We start from the raw sequence: 26,327 nt of genomic DNA, 5'->3' as shown, positions 1-26,327 counted from the left end.
AGGCAGCAGCACAGCTGGCTTTCAGAGAAGAGACCCCACTCATTACAGCAAGTTTGAGGTTAGAAGGTTACAGGCCTCGTTTTTTGAGGTTAGACCTGCTACATGGTTCGAGCACAACCTTTAACCTCCCCTCCTTAAATCTCTTCCGAGAGGTTTGGAGCTTCCATCCAGTTTTAATTCAACACAGAACAATAAAAAAAAAACAAAAAAAAACAGTCAAAGTACAATTATCAAGTAAGCATAACATGCATTTCCAACATTCCTTCAAAAATTGTAAACATCAGGCAGAGTTTGTCATAGAAAAAGAGCAGAGAGAAAAGTTTCTATACATTAATACTGCCTTGCTATGGCATACAAAAGTGAGGGATTCTGCATATGACAATCTATACTGCAGTAAGAATGAAAGATGGTGTTCATTACATTGCTTCCAATATAACGCAATGTACCAAACAGCTAAAGGCTATGAAGTATACGGGGGTTTTCTCCAAGCCAACAAATTACATATTGATTCAGAAACGGCTCAATAGCCATTTGCAATTTCTGAATTTGGATGCAGATATGAAACGTGCTAAATCTGATAACGGCGACAAATGGCCACTGCTGTCTGCAGACACAAGCATGACCTCCCGCTGCTGCCGACTCTCGCTACCTGATGGTTTCATATTGTACCTTAAGCATGATATTGTTTGATAAACACGCTATACAATCAAACCAGTGAGTGGATGTTTGATTGGTTTTACCGGCTCCATCTTCGCTGTCATGAAATATGAACTACATCACTGTATGAAATATGGAAACAGTTTTTACTGCTGCACCATAACAAAAAAATGACAAGTTCTAGATATCTTGTGCATTATTTAGTACATATTCAGTGCTGTCATGTATATGGAAATTTTCAGTTTTGAGGATCTGAATAAAACTCAGTGTACAGTGTAACATGTTTTTCTATTAATGGATCCATTAGTAAGTTTGGTAGAGTGGTAGAGGTTAAGTTGCTGTTCTACAGAAGTGGAAGTTATTTTTATCTTTTGTTCCATTAGTTTTGAGACACGATATCCGAAAGGAATGCTTCCATGTTTTTAGAAATGTGCTTACTCACTTGTCAAGAGTTAGATAAGGAGACTGATACCACTCTCCCCTCTCTCTGGACAACATGAATACACAGGCAAGAGTCAGTTAGCTTAGTTTAGCTTAGCGCAACGAGTGGAAGCAGAGGGAAACAGCAAGTTAACTCTGTCTGAAAGTAACACAATCCATCTGCAAAGCTCACTAACAAACACATCTCTCCCTCACTTGGCCTGTTTATCAAATTTTTAGTGTAAAATTGATACGCTTTGGTTTTACCTTTGTTTCCAGTCTTTATGCTAATTTAATCTAACCAGCTGGCTGTAGCTTTACTCCACGGACGTTGGATTGGCATCATCTAACTCATATTTAAAGCATATTTCCTAAAATTTCAAAGTTGTGAAGGCGGTAACAAATTAACGTTAATGACATTTTTCAGTCCTTAAAATGCGTTTTAAGTTTTTTTTAAATCGTATTTCAAAGATTTTAGCTAACAGCAGATAATGCAAACATTAGCCAATAATCATAGGTTTGTACGGATTAAACAAACAATATATAGCCTAATGTGTTAATTGGTAAGACATAGATGCTGGCAGGTGTTTTTTGGGGGGTTTTTTGTTACCCTTGGACAGAGCCAGGCTACCTGTTTCCCTCTACTTCAAGTCTTTGTGCTAAGCTAAGCTAATTTCACTTCTCCTTTAGCTCTTGCAACGAAAGTGCAAACTATTCCTTTAAAATTTAGGGTAAAGCAGTTCCCTGACATCACAGCTGCACCATGTCAAACAGTCTAATCTTGAAATGGAATAGGAAGTCATCTTTGATTACATTACTTCTTTAAGAACAGTCAATGTAGTTCATGTCTTCTCGCTGCAAGCACAAAACCAGTAAAACCAGAATATAGCACATCGAACAGACCCACCTTTCTCCATTTTATGGAGAGCGCCTTCCAAGTGGGTAAGCTTAGACTAAATGTAACGTCAATACCTCTTTGTACACAAATCAAAATTGCACATACACCCATTTTATACTTTGGAATATAGAGTATGGCATCTTATATTAAAAGGTATAATGTTAAATTCATAATCAGTTCTCATCAGTACACTGAGGAACAGTTTTAAGGCACCATGTTGATGACATAAGTTACACTTTAGAGACTAAATACAATGTCGCCTTTAGATTCTTACCACTGTTAATAAAAACAATACCATTAGCTTAACAGGGACATATAGCAGTAAGATATGATACTGTAAGATGTTTCCATTCATCATCAAGGCAATTCTCACTGTATGTGTTGAGATGCAACCTTGCCTGTCGTTGATTTAGCCACTGTGCCAGGCTCTAAAATGGCCACAGTGAGTATGTGTGAGCATGTGAATGTGAACAGTGCTTCACTGTCTCATAACAATAAGAATGACTGCATGTGTTGAGGGACACTGTGTGTGTGTGTGTGTGTGTGCATGCTCACACCACCCCTGCCTCATTTACATAGATGCAATCACACCTAGCCTATGCCACGCATTTTTACACAGGCAGGGAGAAAAAAAAGAAAGTCTACAGTAGTCCATTCAGCGTTGTGAAAATGACAAAGTACATAATACATTCTAAATCTGCAATCCTACGGTGGATTTACGCCCTGCATATTACTTCCTGTTTATTATCAGATGCTGGAGCATGTGATGCGTACAGTCAGCCAGCCAGGCAGTCAGTGGTTCAGACCAAGTGGTTTGGCCTAGTGGGGAGCTGCAGGGCAGACAATGGCCGCACTGTGTGGCTGAAGTGCCTTTGGTGTCAATGACTCTGCCAGCAACTGAGACTGGCAGATCCAAAATGGCGGAGTGCAGAGAGCCCTGCTGGTGCTTGTCATGCTTTAAACAGGGCAGTTTTGATCCTTTTTGGATGCAGCTTTTCTTCGAGGGGTTCGTATCAGAGCTGTTTAAAACGAGAGAAAGCAGAGCAGAGCTACTCCGGCTAATCTGCTGGCTTTTTATTTGTTTTAAGGGGGTGAAGGGGGCAAGGGGGAAAGGGGGAAGGAGAGCAAGCATGTGGGAGAAGTTCAAATAGAGTCCGAGGGTCTCTCTTTTTTGTCTTCTTTGCCCCCCGAGGTCCAGTTTGGCTCGCCCACAGGTGGAGTAGAGATGCTTAGAAAGTCCAGGGTCCAGTTTCTGATTGTTACAGGAAGAGAAGGAGGACGCAAAAGAGAATAAAATATTAACACTCCCTACAAAGTGGGTTTTATCTTTACACAAATCCTTCTTTCAGAAGAGAAAAAAAGTGAGGAAGGTGTGAAATCAGAAAGTGAGCAATGCAGCGACGCAGTGACATGAGCAGCAGACGTGAAGTGAGCAACAACAGAAAGGAAAAAAGATGAAAGAAACATGGACTAAACAGAGTAACTTACTCTTATTGCGATGACAGCTACACAGCTGTAGAGGGAGACTGACTCTGAGGAGGGAGAAAGAAAGAAACAGTCACATCTTATATTCTGCGCTAAAGTGTGCGTGCATATTAAAAGTGTGCGCGTACGTGTGCACAGCGAGCGGCAATCCTCCCTCTGTTGTTGAATATGTGCATATCGCTGTCTGTGTGTTTGCCCTATCTGTTTTGGCTGCGTGTGTCCGTCTGTCTGTCAATCTGTTCCCAGCGCAGTCTGTTTGCCAATCTGTCATATTCTGTTTGCTAGATAAGGAGATTGAGAGAATGCGTTTGTGCGTGTGTGTGTGCGTGTGTTTGTGTGTGTGTGTGTGTGTGTGTGTGTGTGTGTGTGTGTGTGTGTTTGTGTGTGTGCGTGTGTGTGTGTGTGTGTGTGTGTGTGTGTGTGAACAGAGCAAATTCATTTAAACTCTACCGTGGAGATGCCAGTCAGGTATTTCTGTTTACTTACAGCTAAGAAGATGCACGCATTCTGGCTTCCTTTTACTAACATGTAGAAAAGCTTTTGCTGTTTGAAGGACCCTTTTAAATAAAACACCTCCATGAAACTGTTCCAGCTTCAGCCGTCTGATGACTTCAATCATCTCAGACAGAGGTTACATAAATACAGCAGACATTTTCATATAGGCCTTAACGTACAGTTTTTAGCAGACACGTGGGAAGTCTTGTGAAACGAGGAGCCTCAGGAGCTAAATCAGTGATGAAAAGTCTCTTTTGTGAAAATCCTGTTTGCAAATCCACAACAGCTGCAGAACATTTAGGATTAATTTTCTATTTTGCATGGATAACAAAACACTTGAGCAAAAATCTTCTCTTATGTATAATGTATAATACATCAGAAAAGAGACAAAAGGGATTGTGCTGGAAAAAGGATAAAACCCAAATGGGCTTCTTACCTAAAAAAAGATTTGCGCCTGAAAATCAGGCAAATTAGTGCAGATTGGAAAATGACAAATTTATGGCGTCTGGGGTCTAAGACAACGTCTCCAGTTTGGGAACCTCTGTTGCACGTCATCCCTACTTCCTCTGCCCTAATTTCTTGTCTGAACTGTCCACTACGGGGAGATGTGCAGAAGCAAGTACTTTATTATTACTAATGATAATATTGGGTCATTTTTTTGCCCTTATTAAAAAGAAATAGTCGACAGATTAAAGGGAACAAGGGAGATAAGAGTCAAGGACGGTCTGGATTCAAACCAGGGGACATTGCAGTTCATGGTTGACGTCTTAACCTCTAACCAACAGGGACACCCCTGGGACTGTCTGTCTCATTAGCCCACTCTGTCTCATCTTGCTCGTTTTTGGAATAGTTAGGAAGCCAACGACACAGAACTCAGTTTAAACACCAATAACATCACAACCAAGGAATGTACTGCTGTGTGAAAAAATGTAACATTATTATTATAATGGTTGTAGCAGCAGGAGTCTCAGTTGCAGGGCACTTCACTCGCATAGTTCCTGGGCCATCAGAAAGCCAGATCAGGGGCGTTTTGTGAAATGCAGGTAAAGTTCACATGTTCCTTTTAAAAACCCTTATAAAACAGTCTGTGGTTCCAGTGGGAAAGAAAAGCCCAGCTAACCCTCAGCAACTCATTTCACATTCCTCACATTACAAATCTATATTTAAGCATGGAGAAGGGTTTGGGTCATTTCTCCAAATACAAACTGTGTTCGTTCACTTTTGAAATTGCTAGATTGTGTGATACGGGCTTACACTTTGAACTCACCTGTGAGTAACTTGTTGATCCAGAGCTTCTCCTGGGGTCCCTCCCAGACGCCGGGGATCCCCCCTCCTTCTGGCTGCCGACAGAGGAGGAGTCTGAGCAGCTACTGTGGACTGAGAGAGAGAGAGAGAGAGAAAAAGTGTGTGAGAAAGAGAGAGAGAGAGAGAGGGAGAGAGAGAGAGAGAGAGAGAAATGGTTGTGGGTTAACACACAGTATATCCAGCAGGTTGTAAACACACTTATAATACAAATTTTGCTTTCAGACATGATGTGATTGCATGGGTTGTTTTCCATTTACCTTAGGCATTGTGTGTGTGTGTGTGTGTGTGTGTGTGCGCGTGCGTGTGTGTGCACTTTTATAATGTAAAAATCACCGTGTCAAAATGTTTTCCTGAAATTAAAAATGGAGGCCGAGCGGGGACGGGAGAGACAAAGAGAGAGGAGTCAGAGTGAGAAGGCATTTTTCTCATCCTGTTCAATGAATTTCTAACACCGTGCTCTGTCCCAGAGGACAATTCATGCATTGAAATCCTGAGCTGCTGCACTCAATGAGACACCTGGTGAGCAGTATGTGCATTACACTCAGCTATGCATGGGAAATCACCCTGGCTCTAAGGCAGCAGCAGCCTTTGGAGACTGGGTGGTGCTTTAAATTGGGTGTTTTTATTTAAATTGCTCATATTCTAACCCTGTGGACGGATCCCTCTTCTTAAAGGGAAAACTCTGATCTTCTTATATGATTATATACCATCAGCCTGTGAATGTGTGTGTTCCAGGAGTTCCTTTGTGACACAGATCGTAACTTTTCTTCAACCTGCCTCTGATGGTTCTATCGCATTTGGTAATTTTCTGCCTTTTTCCGGCAGAATAATGTCTGTACTCAGTGTGTTCAACAGGGAACTGTTTGAACCTGTTGCTGATTATACGTGTAGGTGGAGAGAGCGCTAATGTTGCTGATAGCATTAAGTAAAAGCAAGATAATGACAGTCTCTTACTCTTTTTTTTTTTTTTTGGTTGTTCTTCATGGACTTTCATGTAATTGACTGATTTCTCTCATTTTCATGTTGCTGCCTGACAACATATTCCTGCTTCAACATTATGTCTGTGACCAAACTCTCCTCAGAAAATATCTCAATGTTTAGACATTTATGTACAGCTTTTACATTTACATGGTTAATGTTGTAACAATTATATTATTAAAGCAGCACTTCCCATTTTCTAAATATTTAATTAAACGTCAATGCGAAATGTGAAAGATTTGATGAAAGATAGCTTGTAATAACAAACCCACATGAAAGTTACCACCTAACGTTTTAGCTTGTTCCAGCTCATTGTTTTGGTTTTACCCACATCCCAGAATGACACTTAACAGCTGACAAAGCTAGCAACTAGTGAACGCTAATAGTGGAACGAAAATAGCCTGATATTTTAGTCATGAATCAATGAAAACCAAAATACAGCTAAAAGCAAAGTGAAAATTGGACTTATATTCATCGGCCGGACACAAAAATGACTCACAATCAACAAGACTGTCGCTGTGTGTCTGCTGGGTGTGTCAACAGTAGTGGTGGTAAGATGAAGCTTCATGAAGCATTTAAACAGTCCAGCAAAGTGGTTTGAGAAAAGGTTCATTTCTTTGATGCTTCATGTTAACACAGCGACATCTACTGGCCAGAATGTAAAACGGGCGACTACGATACAACCGCATGTATATTACAAACTATCAGCATAAGTGAAACCATGATTGTACCTTCATTTCTAAGCATACCTTTATAGTAATTCCTGTAAAAGGAATAAACATATGTCCTTGAAAAAATATATTTCAATAAACTTAAAGCATCCATAATAATGTTTCACTACTATGCTTGTACTTTATTGGGAGAAATAAGAGCAAAGTGTCTGAGAAGTCTTAGTTTTCCCTGGTGGATCCTTTGCAAATGCAACCGGCCAATGTGTGTTCAAAACTATAAAAGTCATAATTTCTCTCGGAGGTCTTATAGTCAAATGTCACGCCCTTCCTTAATTCGAACCGCGACCAAAAGCAGTCAATGTGGTAAGCTACAAAAGTGAGGCGTCACATGTCGTCAGTTACGTCATACGTCTAAAATGATACACGCGTCAACCATAAAAAGCTCAGCTGTACTCGACGTTCACTCAGAAGCCTTGACGTCTCACATGCCATCACTAATAAAGAGGCAAGTGTTGTGTTTAAAGTTTGCTCCACTGCCCCCTAGTGGCCAAGTGGAAGTTCAAAGCGATGAAACCTTAATATATATAAAACAAAAACTTCAGGAATCAGTTTTACATTAGTTACGTGTTGCTTGGAACAAAAATATTAAGTCGTATCATCTTTGCATTAGCTGAAAGTAAATACAGGAGTAAAAAATACAGAAGAAATACAAAGAAAAATCTGCCTTAGGTGTTTTAACATCACAGCAGTGTTCTTCACTCATGGATTCAATATAAAAACCCAGACAAAGCCACGGTTAAACGGAGACATGGGACTGAAAGGTTGTGATGGGATTTGATCGTGGTAGATGTGAAATGTGTTTCCATAGTCAGGCTTCTTGACTGCGCTCCATATTCTCTGCAGGCACGTCACAGCTCTTCAGAATTTCTCAGTGTGAGACAAATATCAAAAATTCATAGAGTAGCTCGGGGGCGCAAGATAAAAAAAAAACATGTACCACATTATTACCTTGTCACATGGGGAGATACACCCAGGACCCGTTTTTGTTTCCTGTCCGTAATCTGAGGGCCACATCACTCTCAGCTCAGAGAGCACATTTGAACGATCCAGTAATCCAATCTGGTCACATAAAACCCTCCGACTTCGTCTGAACTGAAAGCCGACTCAGAATGTGTGAGGGGAGAAGTGGCGCTCAAACCTGAGTGTCATCTGATCACTCAGTTTCTCCCAAACATGACAACTTCATGTTAATGATGCACCTATAGTTAAATCAAATGACACAAAGGTGCACTTGTCCTTTAAGAATTTAATCTTTAAAACAGTTTCCTCATTAAAAAAACATTTCCGTTTCAAATATTTGATGCGAATGCTTTTTCTTCCCGTGCAGTTACCCGAAGCACTTATGTGCCTCTGGTACCTGAGGCATCCCACACACACTGTGGAAGTATTACAGATGTGTTACAGCCTTCTCCAGCTTACCTCTGTCATTGAGACTGTAGATGGAGTCCAGCTCTGAGCCTGGAGTCCCTGTCGCGTCCAGCAGCAGCTTACTGGAAATTCCCATGCAGAGTGACTCCTTCAGACACAGCTCTGGGAGAGGGGAGAGGGAGGAGCAGGGAGGAGAAATCATTTAAAAATACAACCTCCATACTGCTTTTTTTTTTTTTTTTTTTTTAGGGTATTTGCAAGTTGTGTTCATGTGAGTACTTTTAGTGTTTTAAGGGAATAAGACAAGTTGTCAGAGGGTGAGGAAAACACCCTGTTTATTGTCTGGGTAGGTGAGAACAGTACCGTTTGAGCACCAAGTAACTGCGCCAAAAAATGTGTCAGTCCCCTTTTTTTTTTTTTTTTTTATGCCAGCTGCAGTGCATCTTGTCTGGTGTGATACTGTAATCTAAGCCAGCTACAGGAAGCGACACTGAGATGCAAGGTTTCATGGATATGACATGTGATAGCCAGCAGTTCTTTGTGCTTTGGAAATCTGGGCATAAATAAATGAACAAAAATCAAACAGGAGACTGGACCGGTGCAGATATTTTTATCTGTTCTTTACGCACAGGAAAGGTAACTAAGATTAAGTTACACAGAGAGGAATCGGCTTTGTTTAGTGTCCTTGCCAGCCAATTGTGAGTCCATGTGACTTTTATACAGTTCCCCTTTTCTTTACAACCAAATTTAAAAAAAAAATAAAAGCTTCAACAGCTAAACCATCAACTAACAGAACCACCTCCACTGTGTTTGGGGCCACATGACATTGCTGGGATTCAGGTTGAAAGCTGAGAATGTGACCTTTAAACTTCCTGCTTTACAACCAGTGGGTGCAGAAAATGAGGTGACTTTTCACTTTGAACAAAAGTATTTTTAACTTCCTTAAATGTTCCTTATTTACACTTTTCTGGTGTTTTAAGTGTTTATCCATAAGAAAATATATTTGTGGTTTTTAGAAAACAAAAACCATGTAGTTTTACATCTCCTCTCTCAGGCTTCTCTCTGGAGCGCTAGTAAAATCAGCTCGGTGAGCCAATCAGAAGAGAGAATGCTCTGAGCTTCTCTTCTGATTGGCTCACCGTTTTCTTGGTGATTGAATAAAAACATAGCAGATTTCGGGTAAAACACTCAGAGAAACCAAATCCTGCAAGGTTTGATGGTCAGTACAGGTGGGCGGGCATGGCTGTGGGCTGTGACTGTATAGTTGTGACATCACAAAGTTACAGACGTCCTGATGGCTTGTTTTAGGGCTCAGTTTCTGAATACAGGTTGTGTGCATTTCTCTGTGGACTGAGCAATTTGATACTTTCACAGTATTAATATAGAAGCTAAAGCTGCTTTATAATCAAACAACACATGGACATCTACCTTTATATAATATGGGACCTTTAAAGAGTAGGCCATTCATTTAACACTGTCAATTCATGACGGACAGAAAGATTAAAATCAATGCAGACGATCCAGGGAAATATTTCTTTCTTGTCAAAACTTGGTGCCTACATTACCCATAATGCAACTCAAACAGTTCAGCGGGAGAGTTCGGTGGTATATAACTGGCTGCTAATGGCACCCTGAGCCGCTGGGCCTCAAGCGGGGACCAGTGAGGATGTTTGGACAGCTGTAGCTCAGGAGGTAGAGCGGGTCGTCCACCAATCAGAAGATCAGTGGTTCGATTCCCAGCTCCTCCAGTCTACATGTGGAAGTGTCCTTGGGCAGGATGTTAAACCGCAAACTGCCCCCGATGTATTGTGAGTGTGTGTGATAGAAAAGTGCTTAATGTATAGAAAAAATCTCCGTGTGAATGTGGCTTCTAGTGTAAAGCACTCTGAGTGACAAAGTGCAGTCCATTTACGTCACTTATTTATCAGGCTTTCACAAGCTTCTTTCACATATGCAGCAGTATTCTCCTAATCTGTGCACTTTCCCCTTCATATTCTGTGCCACACATGTAAAATTGTGAAAACACCACTCGTCTGGAGAGAGTGTAGTTGAGTTGAGGCCTCTGGAGTCGAAGGTCGTACGGTACCTGTGTTGTTGATGGCATGTGTCCACAGCAGATGAGCAATGTCATGAGTCCAGGCCTGCTTGCCCTCCCTGTCCTTCGCTTGCAGCGTGATGCAGTCTTTGGTTCGCGGAGCCTGACGGACCCAAAGTTCAAACTTGAGTCCGTCCTCGCCGACGCTCTGAGTCAGACCCATCTCACCCGTCTGCAGGGAGAAAACACGGAGGTGTTAAAGTCAACAAATGAACTGAAACAGAGAAGAAGGAATGGAAGGAAATCTAACTGGAATGCAGAGTGTGCTGCAGAAAAGTCAATTTGAAAGTGAAATAAAGTGATGGGATGAAACACAGAGAGCGTCCCAGTCATCAGTGTTGTCTTTGCAAATGACAGCCAATAACCTCAGACTCACTTTGTCTACATTTGTTTTCAGTTTAATCAAAGCAGAAAGTGAAAACCCTTCAAACAGAGAGAGAGAGAGAGAGAGAGAGAGAGAATGAAAATTGGAGAAGATTATGCGAGGCGGTGTGTGTTGGTGTGTGAGGGCTGTGCACCTTGATGCTGTGTTTGTAGCTGTAGGCGATGCGTCCTGAGCCGGTGCTCTTCTGTTTGGTGAAGATGACGACGTGCTGGTAGAGGAACACGTTCCTCACACCTGCCCGCTTCCTCCGGGCTCCCCCGCACACCGTCAGCTCACCCTGCCGCACCAGCTCGCCACGCTCCGCCACGGGGATCTAACATCACACATTATACACACACACACACACACACACACATTAGGATGCACTTATCGTGGCCTTAGGCTCAGGCTCTAGGTCTTCATCTGCATTTCTATCTCAATTTCTATCTTAAGAGGCCATTTATCCTTGAACTGAGTTAAAACCATGTTTGTTTGTTTTTTGCCAGTGGCTTGAGTAATTTCACTTGTTTCCAATTCTGGTTCATTAATTAAACTGAAAAAAGTAACAATATGTTGGAAAGAAACGCAGATTGTAATGAACAACAACAGGTGAAATAATGTAAGACCAGACGTGCAGAAAAGAAAAACATTTTAAAGGGCCAGTAAGTGGTTTTGCTCTGTAACAACTGTTACACATTTGACGGTCCTCCACAGGGTTGCTGACACTTTTATTAACCGACACGAGCTGTAATAGTTTTTTTTTTTGTTTGTTTTGGAACAAAATCTCAAACCCTCCTTCCTTCACCTACTCAAATTTTCAGTCTGGAGTTGCGAGACATTTTCAGTTACAAAGACTGAAAAGCTTTATTCTCAGTTCAATAAAAGATAGGACAAAGGAGTATTATTATGACAGTGCCTTGCGTGGTGACATATTCCCTCTTCACAAGGATGCTTCTTTCTGCTGGATCTTTGCTCTAATTGGCCGGCTGACTCATGCCTTTTGTAAAAATGTGACTTTATTGTTCACGTCAATTACAGGGCGAAGACTTTGCTGCGCTGTTTGCGACTCCTACCAGAGGCAGAGAGAGGTTGATAAAAGTCATAGGTTATGTAATGCTCCTTAAGGATGCAATGCTAGACGTACAAACAAACAGCAAACAGGTCGGCAAACATTTGCTCCAGAGTAACCGCTCCGGCAATGAAATTAAAAGGGCCGATAATTTACCAGCAAGTGGTGACACGGAACTTTATTTTTAAACCTCTAGAGATGTGTGGGTCATGATATAAGTGATGCTTCACGCATATTATGAACACCCACACCCACACCCACCCATAAGCACACACACACACACACACACACACACCTGCACTTGTAGGCATTTTACTTGGAGAGCTGTTGCAGCGTGATATGAAGTAGCTCAATAGTGTTTGTGCTGCCGTAATCTCTCCCTTCGCTCGAAAGGGGGAGGAGAGGAAAGTTGTGTGGCTGTGTGTGTGTGTGTGTGTGCGTGTGTGTGTGTGTGGGAGTTGAACATTTGTCTCTCACGACCAGCTCTGAGTGATACTGCTGTGTCAGAGGAGCACAATATGGGGCAAGTAGATACTGTGTTCCCTGACATTGTTTGATAAAGGTTAAAGCTGTTTTTTTCAAATCCACATTTAACTGGTACGAAAGTGTTTCTTTGTAGTGGTCTGTCTGAGGAAACGCCTTCTTTCCTCCCACTTCTTCCTCCCTTTGTACGCTACTCTCCTCTATCTGTGATGTGAGCGTGATAAAAGAACACTTCACTGTCTTCAGTTCAAGTCTTCATTGACAAAGACACAGGATTTTATGGAGCACAAATGTTTACACCTACAGTATTTTCCCCTGGATTTTGTGTGTGAACACACCCCAGAAGTTGTTGTTTCCTAATGCAAGACAATGAACACTGTGTAACATCTTCCAGTAGTTGGAAAAATTGGAGGAAATGCAAATGAGGTTGTGATTATGCGCTTCCACATAATTCCTTTGAAGTACATTTAAAATGTGGTTAACCTAAAGAGTATTTGTACTATTTTATATTCAAAATAAATACCGTTACATCCCCTTCTTGAAAAAAGTAAAACCTGTAAATAATGAGCCGTAGATAAAAGGTGCAACAGTGATAACGATTTCATGTCTTCCACCGGCCTGACCTCATCGAGATGACTTAGTTTCCCTCTAAGAAAAGAAAGTGGGACTTGATTCACAGTTGCAGAGTCATAAACTGGGACAGGCATTCTCACCGGACATCCGGCGATGAGGTCACTGGCCCTGAGGTCCTCGCCGTGCCGCTGGGCGTGTCTCAGGGTGGAGAGGGCGGAGTCGGAGGCGGGGTTTAACCCTCCCAGCTCCTCCACGGCCTCGCAGTACTGCTCCAGTCGCTGAGTGGGAGCCTGGAGACAGTGAGGGAAGGACAGAGGGGAGAGGGGGGAGGCTGCGGGGAGTTTGGACTGCGGGAAGAGGGGAGATGCGAGAGAAGGAAGAGGAGATATGTTAGACCTGATCTCCGTTTACTGTCGTCTCCAGTCTCCACACCTGTCAGTATAATGCGATACAATTCCACAGCAGCACAAACTGCAGCCTCCAAAGCAACCAGACAGTTGTAACCTAATAAACCGCCAACTGACCCTCGAATTATCCCACAATGCAACATAAGAAAGTAGTGTACAAGCTATCGTCACTGGTCAAGATTTATTAACCATCATGCATTGCACAGATGGACAAAAAAAAGCCATCAGACACACAATGTAGGTGTGTTGACAAGTGAAAACAAACAAAAATAAATGTGTAAAAACAAAAAAAATAAATCACAGAGAAATGTATTATTATTGATTTTTACTTTCATACACTATATATAAGTTTAATGTGTATTATTCTACTGTATGACAGAGATTAGAAATGACATTACTTACACAAAATAACAATTATCTTGATATTTAACAACACAAATAACAATCAAACTTACATTATATGGTTTATATTCATGTAAACTATCTAAAATACAGTATGACATCAGAGACCAACCTGTGACTTCTTTATATAAGTGTGTTTAAAAAGTACATTCATAAGTGATGAATAATGAGCTGTTGGTGAAAATGTACAATAACTAAATAGATTTTTTTATGTTAAGCTAATTGTGATAAATAGATACTTGATAATTATTCTTCAGCGTTTAGCTCAAATGTTCTTCCTCTGGGTTTCCTCTAATCACAGAAACCGTGTGAAAGTAGCCATGTGCGCTGTTCCTGTACTCATCGTCACGACGATCATCACCACCTCAGCCAAGTGTGATCGCCATCATCATTTAGCCTGAGCACCACCTTTGCATCCATCACCATCGTGATAACCATAAACCCACCCTGCAGCCATAATCCACAGCGAGCTCAAGCTGTTTGGAAGCCGCTGCGGCACCGTGAGCCCACACTGCCTCCTGGTGGTGATATGTTAGAAATGCTCCTTTTTGAGCCTCACAAATCTTAAGCACTGTGATATCTCCTTGTAAAGTCCTCTCAGTGATCTCATGATGGTGTCGATATATTAGTTTTAGTTAATTGTAGCTTACAAGCTCAAATTACTCTCTCCATAATCCGCCTTTAATTGGCTCTTCTAGTATATATTAAACATGTAATTAGCTTTACTGTATACAGCTCATTTTTAATTGCTGCCACTGTTGAGTAAAGCAACTTTAATTGGTTTGTGCTTGTGATGTGTTTTTTTTTTTTTACTCATAATGATGATCTCACACTGTCGTTTAACAGATTTTCTGAAAAAGACAATAACCAAATCAAAATTTTATGACCCTGATGAGATTAATATTATGTGTATGGATTCAGGAATGTGCGACCATCAGTGGGAAAAATGGGCACTTTTCTCTAATTGAAATGATGTTTTCTTACACTTAAAAAATAACTGGTTAAACTCCTCATATTGAAACTCTTCTCCTGAAATGTCTGTAGACACAAGAAGCCGATGTCTTAGAGATTCAGGGGCTTAAAGTTCCCCTGCAGACATGTTTGAAACAGGAAAAAAATACTCTGCTATGATTAATATTTTGTTTAATGTGGTTTTCCCACATAAATCTACGTTTAACTCCTCATTGAGAGATTCCCAATCCCCCCACCACCGCTGCTTGTGCTAAGTCGTGCGGTGAAAGAGCAGTGCGCATCAAGATGGTTAGCGTAGGAAACATCAGAGAGACTCAGTCACATGTTTTAAGCCTCAGTCAGACCCAGACTCAGATGAGGTTGTTGGAAGTTGTTAGCTTGTATCTGGCAGTGGCTGATACAGTGTTAGTGGTTGTGCTAATGCAAACTTTCGCTCTCTGTACTGACAAGGTTTCAGGTTTATTTTGCCCGACCCCTCGTAACCGCAAGTTGACAGGATCGGTTCCTCAGGTTTATGGCTGTCTGAATCCGTTTATATGAGACCGTCGCTGGTTCACTGCAGTTACAAGGTGGAAATACTCAGTCATGGCGTTGACTGCCTGTTTCGCTCATGATATGTCTTGTATTATAATTAGACAGCAGAGACATGATGAATCCTACCTTAAAGAAGTCGGCAGCCTGCGTGACCAGTGGAGAGTCCAGTTCTGGTTTAGCCCTGATGTAGTGGGAGTACTGCAGAAACTGCTCCCGCTGTGGTGAAAAAAGAAATATAAACATAGTGGTTTTGGTTTTGAATATAAAAAAAAAAAAATCTATATATATTTTAATTCCCTTGAATTTTCTCCTTCTTATTTCCCTGTTCTGTTAAAAGAAAATAAGAACCTGTACCACGCAAGCGATCCAACTAGTACCAAGTCCTCTGACACACAGGAAGTGATTATTTTTTCCTCTAACAAAAGATATATTTAGATATGTTAATCTTTTTATTGTTCAGCAGTAAATGCAAAACTTTCATCTTTCATTACTCGCCTCAAACTCTCAGAAAATCTAATTTCAAACATCTCTTCATAAAAGAACAATAAGGTCCTTAACAAAGTTAATACTGTGTCACTGGAAATAGCTTTTCAAAGTAAAACTACATTTTTCAACGACGTGAGTCTTATTTTTGCATTTTTGGTCCTCCTTGCTATAAAGTCGTACATTCAGATGTTAAAAACGCTCTGTGTAGTACATCAGTGGTTTCCAACCTGGGGGTCAGGACCACCAAGAGGGACCTGAGGATAAATCTGAAGGGCAACGTGATTCTGAATGCTATAGGGAATAAGAAAAATGTTTTTTTCTTTATCCTTTCTTTCATTTCTTGTTAAATATTGGATAATTATATGTCCTCAGGCCAATACATTTTTTCACATGAATAATCAGAGAAGGGGAAATCAATCTTTCGTGGACCTGCTCACATGAGGGGCCTCTGCGGCTAAAATCATTTCTACATGCATTTAAAAACAATGTATTTTCCTTTGCATTTCACCCTTCATTCCTGGACTTACATACTTACATATTTGCTGAAGCAGTCCTGTTGCAACAAGCTCTGCACAAGAGCACCCTCCATGGCAGGGAGAAGGTTCTGCGAGTGAAAGGAGCTGAGGCTGGCCCAGTTGGGGAAGAGGGTGTCGGCCTTCCCCCTGATGGAGGCTGGGGTGTCTAAGAGCTCCAGCAAAGGGAGGTATGTCTCTTCTACCCCTTTAAGCACAGCCACATACTGCCGCTCTGAACTCAGCATCCTGCACCACAGCAGGTAGAGCTTACTGAGAAACGAGGAGATGAGGAGGAGAGGGGGAAAAAAAATGGAATGAGTACATTTGCAAAAGAGAAACAAATGTGGGAGTAAGAGGAGAAGTGGGAGGGAAGAGGAGGTGGGAGTGAAGACAGCAGTAAGCAATGGACAGAGATCAAACAGTTCATAATGATAAAATTATCTAAGATTGCATGCTGACTGATAAAATCGTTCTCAAACCGACTTCAGTTGTGCTTAAATTATCCATAAAAGGATGAATCACTTCTCCCTTTCGTCTCAGCCTGGCCTTCTCCTAATGCAATTGATAATGTTGGTCTTGTTTTTATAGATCAGAGCCAACTCAGACTTTCTCCTGCTCATTTTCTCACACACAAGCTCCCGACAGAAGAATACACACAAAGGTGTCGCGCTTTAACAAAAAAGTGTTTGAACGAAAGAGAAAAGAGGAAAAAAATGATGCAAAAACAAACCTCTGGGCAGTTGAACCGGCTCTGTCTGTGCCCGTCTCCCTCTCGGTCCTCCCCAGCAGCACGTGTTGCCGTGGCGACCCCGTGTGGTCCACCACCTCCTTGCTGCTGACCTCCACTCCTCGAATCAACACCCCTCCTCCACTTCCTCCTCCTCCTCCTCCTCCTCCCGCAGGAGCACTGCCCCATCCAGGGATAGCTGCAGCCATGCTAGTAGCGATAACCGGGTCAGCTACCGCCCGCCTCCCCAGCCAGGACATGGGGGAGTGACGGCTCACCCCGCCCACTGGAGACTCGGCAGGTTTGGGGGTGGCCGTGCCTCTGCGGGGGGCCAGGAGAGCCTGCAGGTCGAAGCTTGGGTGGCGCTTTCTGGGGGGCTTGGGAGGGAGCGGGGCCTCTGTGGGCTGAAAGGAGACGGATGTTAACATGAGATTAGCGACATTAGCGGAATAAGGTTTAACCAATATTGTGTTTTTTGTGTTATTTTATATCATATTTAACATAGATGTATATTATGAAAGTCAATAGAGAAACTTCATGGAAAAAAAAGATCCAGACAGGAATGTTCATCTTAACATTGTTGCAAAAATCATTCAAAATCCAATATCACCATTAAGTATTTCTGCTCATTAAATGTAGCACTGCCCTCAAAGTTGCCCGTATTTCAGTTAAATCAAAATGCAAACACTTATTATAAAACAAGAACGCATCATGAGAAACATTTAGCCTCTTTCTGTAATTGTTATGCGTTGATGCAAGTGAAATCGAGGACGTTAACAGCAAATTGAAAAAGCAAGTTTGAGATGTTGACCAGATGCACAAGACTGTCTTTGTTATGTTTTGTTTTGTTTTCAAGTTACGAGACAGTGTTTTAAAAACTCGGCTAACTTCCTGAGAGAATTGCTTTAGTAGTCCCATGGTGGTTTTAAATCTAGATGCTAAATTTGAACAAAGACAAAAACAGTTCTGAAGGTTTTGGATTCGATTAATCAAATTCAGAGACAGTGGATAACAATATAAAACTACAGTCTAAGAATACTGGATGAAACCATGTTGGACATACTGTCAATTGAAAAAAGTCAGTGTAATATTTAGCATCAGATATATTTGCCTGGTTATTAAAACAAACAGGAATTACTAAAGAATAGAAAAGAGCAAAATATATCACAGCAATAAAAACAGAAATGAAACTAAACCAACTCACGCTCTTCTTTGCAGGATTCAGGAGGTTCTGCAGGAACTTCCCTCCTCCAGCTCCTCCTGCTCCTCCTCCACTTCCTCCCCCTGCTCCATCTTTCTTATTCCCTTTCTCCTCTCCTATCTTCAGTGTGGAGCAGGTCTGCGGCCTGAACAGCGATGCCAGGGATCCCCAGGACTGCAGCCCCCCCTCACTTCCTCCGGCTCCCAGCCCCCAGTCGCCCTCTCCCTCAGGACCCATCAGGTCCCACAGGCTGCTTGCCGAGGGCATCTTGGGCTTCCCCTGGCCCTGATTCTGGCTCCTGTCAGACTGGAGGAACCGGGGTTTGACCTGCGCTACTGTCCTCTGGTAGCGCTCTACTGTGTGGGTCCAGAGGTCCAGGAGCGCCCCGCCACCAAGCTCTATAGCTAATGACCGGGCGTCCTGGAAACGTGACGGGGGGATGGGAGGGAGGGAGGCCAGAGGGCAGGTGGAAGAAGAGGAAGACGGGGAGGAGGAGGTGGAGGAAACTGCATCACACCACTGGGTGGCCTGCACAGGAGACAGAAAGGAAAGGTGAATCTGATTTGCCCTTAGGAAGATTTGAAACCATTAATGTGTGTTCATGACTTCCTGTGTGTTTAACAGTCTTCCTGTGGCTGAGCTACCTCAGTCAGCGTGGACAGCAGCCTCTGTGTGTTGTCCAGCGTGGTCCAGCAGTCAGACAGACAGTGGGACATGTCTCTCAGCTTCTCCCTCACTGGAGGAAGTCGGATCTGCACTTGGCTCAGGCCTGCCCAGTCCAGCTCGCACCAGCCCTCCAAGTCATTGAGCACTGACAGAGTCTCACTGTGCAGCTCCTAAAGGATTCAGGAAGATCCACTGTGACGTCTGTGCCCCGGAAAAAACCCTCAAGTGTTTACTGTGGAGGCTTGACAAGATAAACTCTGGGAACTCATGACTGGAATAATGGTAACTGTCTCTTTTGCATTTGCCTGCATCCACAAGAATGACACAAATATACTGTACCACTGTGGGCTCAAAACACATCTGTTTACATTTTAAACTTTTAGTTATTGACTCCTCAAGTCTTTCAGTAAGTAACATGTGTGGCTCAAGGGTTCTGCATGGATTCAAAATCTTTGAGTGGTTTTTAACAAGAACCATTTCCCACAAGCCCGAAACTTTTGTGGGTCGAACATACCCAGCTTGACAGCAGCTGTGGCTAACAATAGAGGTCGAAACACGATTACTGTTTGTTTAGACTGTTTGTTTAGATCACTGTTAGAAAGTTAGTGTGCATCACAGAGTGCTGGTGGAGGAAACAGAAGGAAATTCATCTAAAGAAATTAAATGAGACACTGCACTGAACAGCGGCTAGTGCAGCAACTAGTAGCACAGCAGCTAATTCAGCAGCTAGCGCAGCAGCTACTACGGCGGCTAGCACAGCAGTTGACATCAGGACTTTGGCTCTGTATTAAGGATAGTTAAGGATGCAAGAAAAGTAAATGAACTGTTACCAAAACCATTTTTAAAGTCTTTATAGGTAAAATTGCTAAACAGCAGCCACGTTAGCCATAAGTGTTAATTACAGATTAATGGAAAATGCTACAAAGTATAGCGTGTGTGTCAGCAAAGTGACCCAGTAGTATCCGATACACACCGATATCCATGTCTAAATTAGTCATACCCAACATGCTAACATGCTAACGTTAGCCACCACGAAACGAAACAGTGTATACGAATTCAACAATTTATTTGTAAGAGAATTAAGTTTCATTTCTTATTTTAATTGTTGCATATTTTAACTTAAGCCTCTATGTTGAGGAAGTTTATGTGATTATAAAAATTGTTAAAATTATTCTGATGGCATCAGTTTGTGTTTGTAGAGATAATCCTGTTGAGTGTCTCCATATCATTCTTGATACTACCACCACATGGCGCCAGAGTAGGGAGTTAACATGAAAATAATTATTATACAGATATTTTGATTATACTGTTTGTTTGTTTTTTTGTGTGTACAAATATACAACATGCAAACATGTGCGTTCCATGGATTTTAACAAATACTGTACCAAAAAAACGAGGAGTCACTCACATTTGCTGTTTCCCTGAAGGTCTTGAACTTCTGCTGCTTGAGGGAGAGTCTGCTGAGGGAGAGAGGAGGGTCCTTGTAATCGTCCAGCTGTGACTGGACTTGCTCAATCTCCTTATCACACTGTGAAATAAAGTCACAGAGGGAGAGAGAGAGAGAGAGGGTGAAAGGAGGACACAACACATTTTACTGTACATGGGGGACAGAGAGAGAGATGAGGGGCGTGAAGCTTGGCAATAAGAAATAGGGGTAATATCCCAGAGTTTGGCGAGGTACGAGTGAGCAACGATCATCTTCTTCCTCCCTCACACACCTTTTCCAGTTTGTCCACCAGCAGCGCCAGTCGTCCCAGAGCTTCCAGGTCGCGACCTCTCTGGTTGGACTCTCGGACGAGCCGATGGAGGGCGTCATCCACGCTGTCGTAGAGTTTCGAGGTCGCAGTGAGGGCCGCTCTGAGAGGACAGAAGACAAATGTTACCAGGAAATCACTGAGGAAGAAGAGAGAAATGTTTCTTTTTTAAAATTTTTATTTAAATTGTATGATGTCAGCCAAAAAACACTGGTAGAAAAGATGTAATTATGGAAAACAAAAAAGGCTGCAGACCAACTGTCAGGCAACAAAAAAAAAACAAGGAATCAAATCAGCAATAAGACTATGCTTGTACAGACCGAGCCAAAACTCATTACTGGATAGGAACAGCTACAAATACAACAGTCTTTAGATCATCTTTAAGCTGCAGTCAGGCTCAAACAAACAAGCTCCATCGCTCTGTCCTCTGTTTGATGTTCAGCTTTTTTCTTCCTTTTTTTTGGCTAAAAGCAAACAACTTTGTTTTCGTGATGAGGAATATTTTTAACCTATAGCTCATCTTGACAAAATAATCCTTCAATCAAACACAAAGACTTGTGAGGAGAAAGGACCTGCACATCCCTCCTCTGCCCCTAGAGACCGAGCTGCTTGTGTAAGGTGGTTTCTGCATGTCTGCCTAATTACTGTTGTTCTGTACATCATGGCGTCTTCATATCTAAAATAGTCCAACTTCAATAGGCCTGTGTGTAATGTACATCCAAGCTGTATTCAGTCTCATTAGCATCATAACATAAAAAAAGCCTATTATTATCCAGGTATATACAAAAGCACGTTGCTGCTAGAAATAATGATTTTGTAGACTTCTGAATATTATTATACAACTTCTTTCACTAGTTTTCATAATATTTATCAATTCCTTATTTGGAGATGTATTCACTGACTGTGGTAATTTCCAGTGACATTCTTCTGATTGAAGTTGGTGGCGATAATATTCCTTGTAGGGTATAAAAATTTATTTTCTGGTACCTGCAGTCTGGCGACTTCTGCGCTAGTCCAGATGCACTATTGGTCAACCCTGCGAGCCAGGCCCCGCCCCTCTGCTGCAGTTCAGTTAACCGTTGGTCGGCCAGGACGCTCACCATGAGCTGCCTGTGTTTGTCGATGCACAGAGGAACCGCCTGAAGAAGACCAACATGCTTATTATGTTTCTGTAGAGGTTTAATTACCAAACCACACGCAGCGAAGTTTGTACTTTGCTTCCATCAGACAGGCACATTACATTTTGTATCATCAAATAAGTGTTAAAAAAAAAAAGAAAAGCAGAAACAACCTTGATGTTGTCTGGCATTGGCTCAGTGTCCATAGACTGCAGTGCCTCTCCCAGCAGTGAGAGGGCGCTCTCACAACGCTCTGTCAGACTCTCCAGGCTCTGAAGGGGGAGAAAAAAGTAGAAGTGGAATCAGTGATTTGAGATTAGCATTCTAGTTATTCAATCAAAGCAGACATAGAGAGGTCATAGAAAGTACAGGGGACAGGAAAACGGTTTAATCTGTTTGGATAAAGCAACATAAACTGTCTGGGAAAAACCCATTAAGAGTCTTTAAATTTCTTTTCTTTTTTTTTTCCTTCCTTCCTTGATTTATCCTGCAGCCCCAGTTCATCATCAATCTCTGAAATCACCGACCCCCACCACACAAGCGCTCTTTCCTCTCCAAACTTTGCTTTCTCCCACTCTACACCCTCCCTTTCAGGGGGTAATATTTTAAGTTTGGCGTACACAAAAGAAATACTCAGAACCTACTCAATCGTAAACATCACGACTTTGTCTACATTAACGAGTGTTATCCTTTTTCACATTTTTATCTTTAACTAGCAAAACCAAAATATGATCATCATCGTGAGAGAAATGTGAAATTTCCTCCTGTTGCTTAGATTTTCTCAGTTGGCACTCGAACAACAAGAACTAAAACAGCGAAATCAAACAGATGGCAGATTTTCACACACAACTTGACACTGGTCTAAATTCTCCAGCTCTGATATTTTATATTTAAAGCTACTCTTGAAATCTATGTGTTCATGCAAGACTCGGGCTGCAGCAACTATTCTCTGAGAGAAAGGCTCTGGATGTGATTCATACAAAAAAAAAACAATCTGATTAATTTAGCAAAAGCACAGATATCAGCCGATCTTAAATGCCTCAAGTGATGGTTTCCTCCTGCTCAGTGTCCCAGAGACTTTAACACACACTCGGGTCAGTAAACCTGGCTGCCTCAGCCGAGAGGATCTGCCATGAAAAATAGAAAAATAACTACTGTATGGAGGTTGTAGAATTTTAGGGTGGGGTGGGGTGGGGGTCTACTTCTTTTATTTAAACAGCAGATTCTCACTAGTCTGAAGGCCAGCCAGTCTGAGTGACAGTGGGTGAACTCTCCGTCCATCTGTGTGAGCAGCTGCTGCTTGTCCACAAACTGCTGAAGGACCCCTGTTCCTCGCACCATGTGGATCTGGACAGAGCAGTACAGGATAAGAAAAAATTACAGACAAGGAAATAACACAGTAAGAAAAAATAATGAGAGATAATAGAAAATGAGGCAAAAAAGAAAACATAAGATATGAGGAGATTGTGCTGTAGCCTTGAGAATATAAACTCTTATCTGCTTTGGTGTGAGCCAATGTCTATATTAATCATGGACTTAATATAGCTGATAATAATTTGTACTCATGGCTACAGATAGACACTTCCTCCTTTATACTGAGAGTCTTACATAATTGTTTTTCAGCTTTCTTTCACAGAAAGGGCTGAGGAAGCAAGTATGTACAAAACAGCCAAACAACAAACTAGATGAAGGAATTTTTTTTGGTGTCAACATCTTTTGGGTGGGATTTCCCTTTGACATGCGAGGTTTTAACGCTGCCAGGTTAAAATACAAACCACATGGCAGGACGAGTTTTCTCATGCATGTGTGTGTGAGACGGATCTCCACTGCTCAATGCAAAGAAAATGAGCTGAATTGCTGGTAAAAATTGTATTATTTGCCAATTCAGGCTTATTTTAGATTCAAGCACAATGTGAAAGTGCCCTCCAGCTGAGAGCATCTGATATTCATCAGGTTTTAGCAGGCAACATAAACAAAACATGGTTTTTGAAATGTTATTTCCTCTTGAACGCTTTTGCATTTCATATATGAACAGTTAATTTGCTAATATTTTCTCACACTGGTTCTGACATGATTTTAAAAGTGTCATGTGGGCGTTTTACTTATGTTTTAAGATTTAGACTTGACAACAACAAAGTTGCACTCTGTGTGCATGTGGTGTTGGTCCATTAAATTGTAAACATGTGATTTGTATGAGGTCACCTCTGCTCCTTCTAGATTATGAGGAAGGGACTCCTGCTGCTCTTCCACCAAAACCAGAACAGATCCAAGACCGCCAGGAACCAGCATCTGGAACGCACACGCACAAACACACACACACACACACACACAGACACACACACGCACACAGATGGAGAGAGAAACACACATGCTTCAGCTACTTGATCACATCTGCAGGCAAATTAAAGCACACAAGTAAACATTTAGCACATGTGGCTAAAGATGTTTTGTTTTTGTTTTTTCCTCACCTGGAACGTTTTAAGCGCAGAGAGGCAGAGAGCGGAGGGTGGAGAGCGTCTGCTGTCCATTAACACTGTGAGACCTTTTTCTTTGGCTGCCGGCCTGATGAGGACGGATGGAGAGAGGTGGGTGTACGTTTAAAACAGGAGCAGTAGTTAGAAAAAGAAGAGTTTTCCTCTACAATGAGACACCTGCAAGATTTAGCACTTTTTGCAGGATCATTTTCTCATTTTTCTGGCACATACCATGTTTTCCAAACATCACCTTTTGCAGTATTTGGCAAAGCCATCAAAAGGCAACTCAAGTCAAATATAATTGTGAAGCACTTTTGGCTAAACAGGTTTGTAAATAAGGGGTTTAACAAGAAACAAATGACACATGCCCAAATATAAACATCAGAGGACAAGCTAATGAAGTTTTAAGATATACAGGTGTGTGAATGTGTTGCATGAGCAGAAGGTGAATCAGAAACAACAGGGATTTTATGGTATGAAAGTGGGTAATGTGCACTGTAAGGTCTGCTAAATTTGCAAGCCTTAATTCTCTGATGATACATGCAAACTTATCCTACAGGGACGACTAAAATAAACCACTGCAATGTATCTCTGAATAAGATTTTCTGATTAGAGTAGGAAGAAGAAGAGTTCAGCATTACCGAGTGATTCTGTGGTAGCAGGCCAGAACCCGGGCCACCTCCTCCTCACAGAAAGCCTCCTCTGATACATCTGTCGCCGTTACAACCAGAGCACGTCCCAACCTGTCCATGGTACCTGTGGTCCGTAAGCATCAAAATAAGCATCTTTTTTACAATACATTAATACATTTATAATTCATAATTGGGGCTGCAAGCAAAGAGTATAATTTTGGCCATGTGTCCAATTTGCAGCATGAAATTTCATGAGCATTTAACAGATGCTGCTTTGACAGGAAAGTTGGGGAGAAACAGAGGGGCTGACATGCAGCAAAGGGCCATGAGTCAGACTTGAACCTACGGCCTCTGTGGATAGGACTGAGCCTAAGTGGCACACACTCTACCAGTTGAGCCACGGGAGCACCCTAAGAGGTGCGATTTCTGTTGTAATATTCTTTTTTAATCGGACGCTAAAGCGTGAAGAGCTTGTAGCCAAACCATGTGTACTGGACAAGAATAAATAACAACAAAGTCACTTGTTTGGATGACGCTTTAATCCAAAGCAACGCTAAAGCTTTGAACCGCGACTCCGGTGGGACTCGAACCCACAACCTTTGAATTGCTTCATCTATGTCTAGAAGTCCAATGCGCTGTCCATTGCGCCACGGAGCCACGACTTCTAAGGCTGACAGTAAAGTAGATGAGATTTGAGATGACTCTGCTGACCGGCATAATAGAAACCACTGTAACCCTGAAAGAAACTTGCCTGTCAACTGCAGCTTCCCTGACTGGAGAAGTTCTGTGTCCAACTCCCTAAGCAGGGGGGGCTCTTTAGATGTAACGCCATTCAATTGGTCAGGACATGTCTCTCCTGATCCCGCCTCCTCATCAGAGTGGTTAAATAAGGATGTGCCTGATTGGCCATTACAGACTGTCAAAGGTTCAGCTTCTGTCTCTGTTGAGAGATACAAAAGTTATAGAAAACATTAAATTCATAACTTTTAGAATTTAATGTTCACATGAAAACAACAATTATCTCCAGACCTGTACTGCTTTTCTTTGTGTTCTCGGTGCTCGCTGTATTTGTAGTGGACGCTCCGTCGGGTTGGTCAGCCTGCCCTGTTTGTTCTGACTGGTTCTCCTCCGTGATGGGCAGCTTCGTTGAAGCGGAGCAGGTGGTGGGACTTGGTTGAGGAGCTTTAGCTTGCGGCTTTGAGCCCCTCTGGTGTGCACGGCCACCAGATCTAGCCCTCCCTTTGGCCCCCTTTCCCTTCCTTTTCCTCCTAAAGACAAAGCACAGGAAGGTCTTAATGAGGTACAAAAGAAAGTTAATAATTGTGCCGTTCGTACATAACGTTCTTCAGAATGTGTTCAGGAGGTGTCTTTTGTGTCATCCTCCTCAACTCTATATCTGTGTACGTTCGGACAACCTGTACCTTGTGCACAGTGGTTGCACCTAAGTGTTACCTAAGAGTTACCGATCTGTACTTTCATATGGAGGTGTGAAAAAAGAAAACAAATAAAGATGAAAGA

At 42.0% G+C, this 26,327-nt stretch overlaps 1 protein-coding gene and 1 non-coding gene across 2 annotated transcripts in view; both read right to left on the bottom strand.

Annotated features, from left to right (window-relative positions):
* Positions 1-153: 153 nt before the first annotated feature.
* arhgef40 (Rho guanine nucleotide exchange factor (GEF) 40) overlaps positions 154-26,327 on the bottom strand; it is a 39,880-nt gene continuing 13,706 nt past the window's right edge. Inside the window, exons 6-27 of the mRNA XM_056369193.1 lie at positions 25,839-26,077; positions 25,561-25,749; positions 24,819-24,933; positions 24,172-24,265; positions 23,906-23,992; positions 22,934-23,050; positions 21,877-21,975; positions 21,573-21,724; positions 20,550-20,688; positions 20,240-20,359; positions 18,810-19,001; positions 18,169-18,693; positions 16,968-17,368; positions 16,258-16,507; positions 15,363-15,452; positions 13,062-13,268; positions 10,951-11,130; positions 10,424-10,604; positions 8,389-8,499; positions 5,223-5,332; positions 3,464-3,507; positions 154-3,227 (exon numbers count right to left, since the gene is read on the bottom strand). Of these exons, the coding sequence (XP_056225168.1) occupies positions 3,481-3,507; positions 5,223-5,332; positions 8,389-8,499; positions 10,424-10,604; positions 10,951-11,130; positions 13,062-13,268; positions 15,363-15,452; positions 16,258-16,507; positions 16,968-17,368; positions 18,169-18,693; positions 18,810-19,001; positions 20,240-20,359; positions 20,550-20,688; positions 21,573-21,724; positions 21,877-21,975; positions 22,934-23,050; positions 23,906-23,992; positions 24,172-24,265; positions 24,819-24,933; positions 25,561-25,749; positions 25,839-26,077 (3,625 nt within the window). The 3' untranslated portion in view covers positions 154-3,227; positions 3,464-3,480. The remainder of the gene's footprint in view (positions 3,228-3,463; positions 3,508-5,222; positions 5,333-8,388; positions 8,500-10,423; positions 10,605-10,950; positions 11,131-13,061; positions 13,269-15,362; positions 15,453-16,257; positions 16,508-16,967; positions 17,369-18,168; positions 18,694-18,809; positions 19,002-20,239; positions 20,360-20,549; positions 20,689-21,572; positions 21,725-21,876; positions 21,976-22,933; positions 23,051-23,905; positions 23,993-24,171; positions 24,266-24,818; positions 24,934-25,560; positions 25,750-25,838; positions 26,078-26,327) is intronic.
* trnar-ucu (transfer RNA arginine (anticodon UCU)) lies at positions 25,379-25,466 on the bottom strand. The gene is given in 2 exon segments: positions 25,379-25,414; positions 25,430-25,466. It is a non-coding gene; the product is annotated as a tRNA-Arg (tRNA).

The sequence above is a fragment of the Seriola aureovittata genome, chromosome 23, assembly GCF_021018895.1.
Source record: "Seriola aureovittata isolate HTS-2021-v1 ecotype China chromosome 23, ASM2101889v1, whole genome shotgun sequence".
In the NCBI taxonomy this organism is placed as follows: domain Eukaryota; kingdom Metazoa; phylum Chordata; class Actinopteri; order Carangiformes; family Carangidae; genus Seriola; species Seriola aureovittata.
The sequence above is the reverse complement of the archived record's forward strand: the minus strand, read 5'-3'. Positions and strand labels throughout refer to the sequence as shown.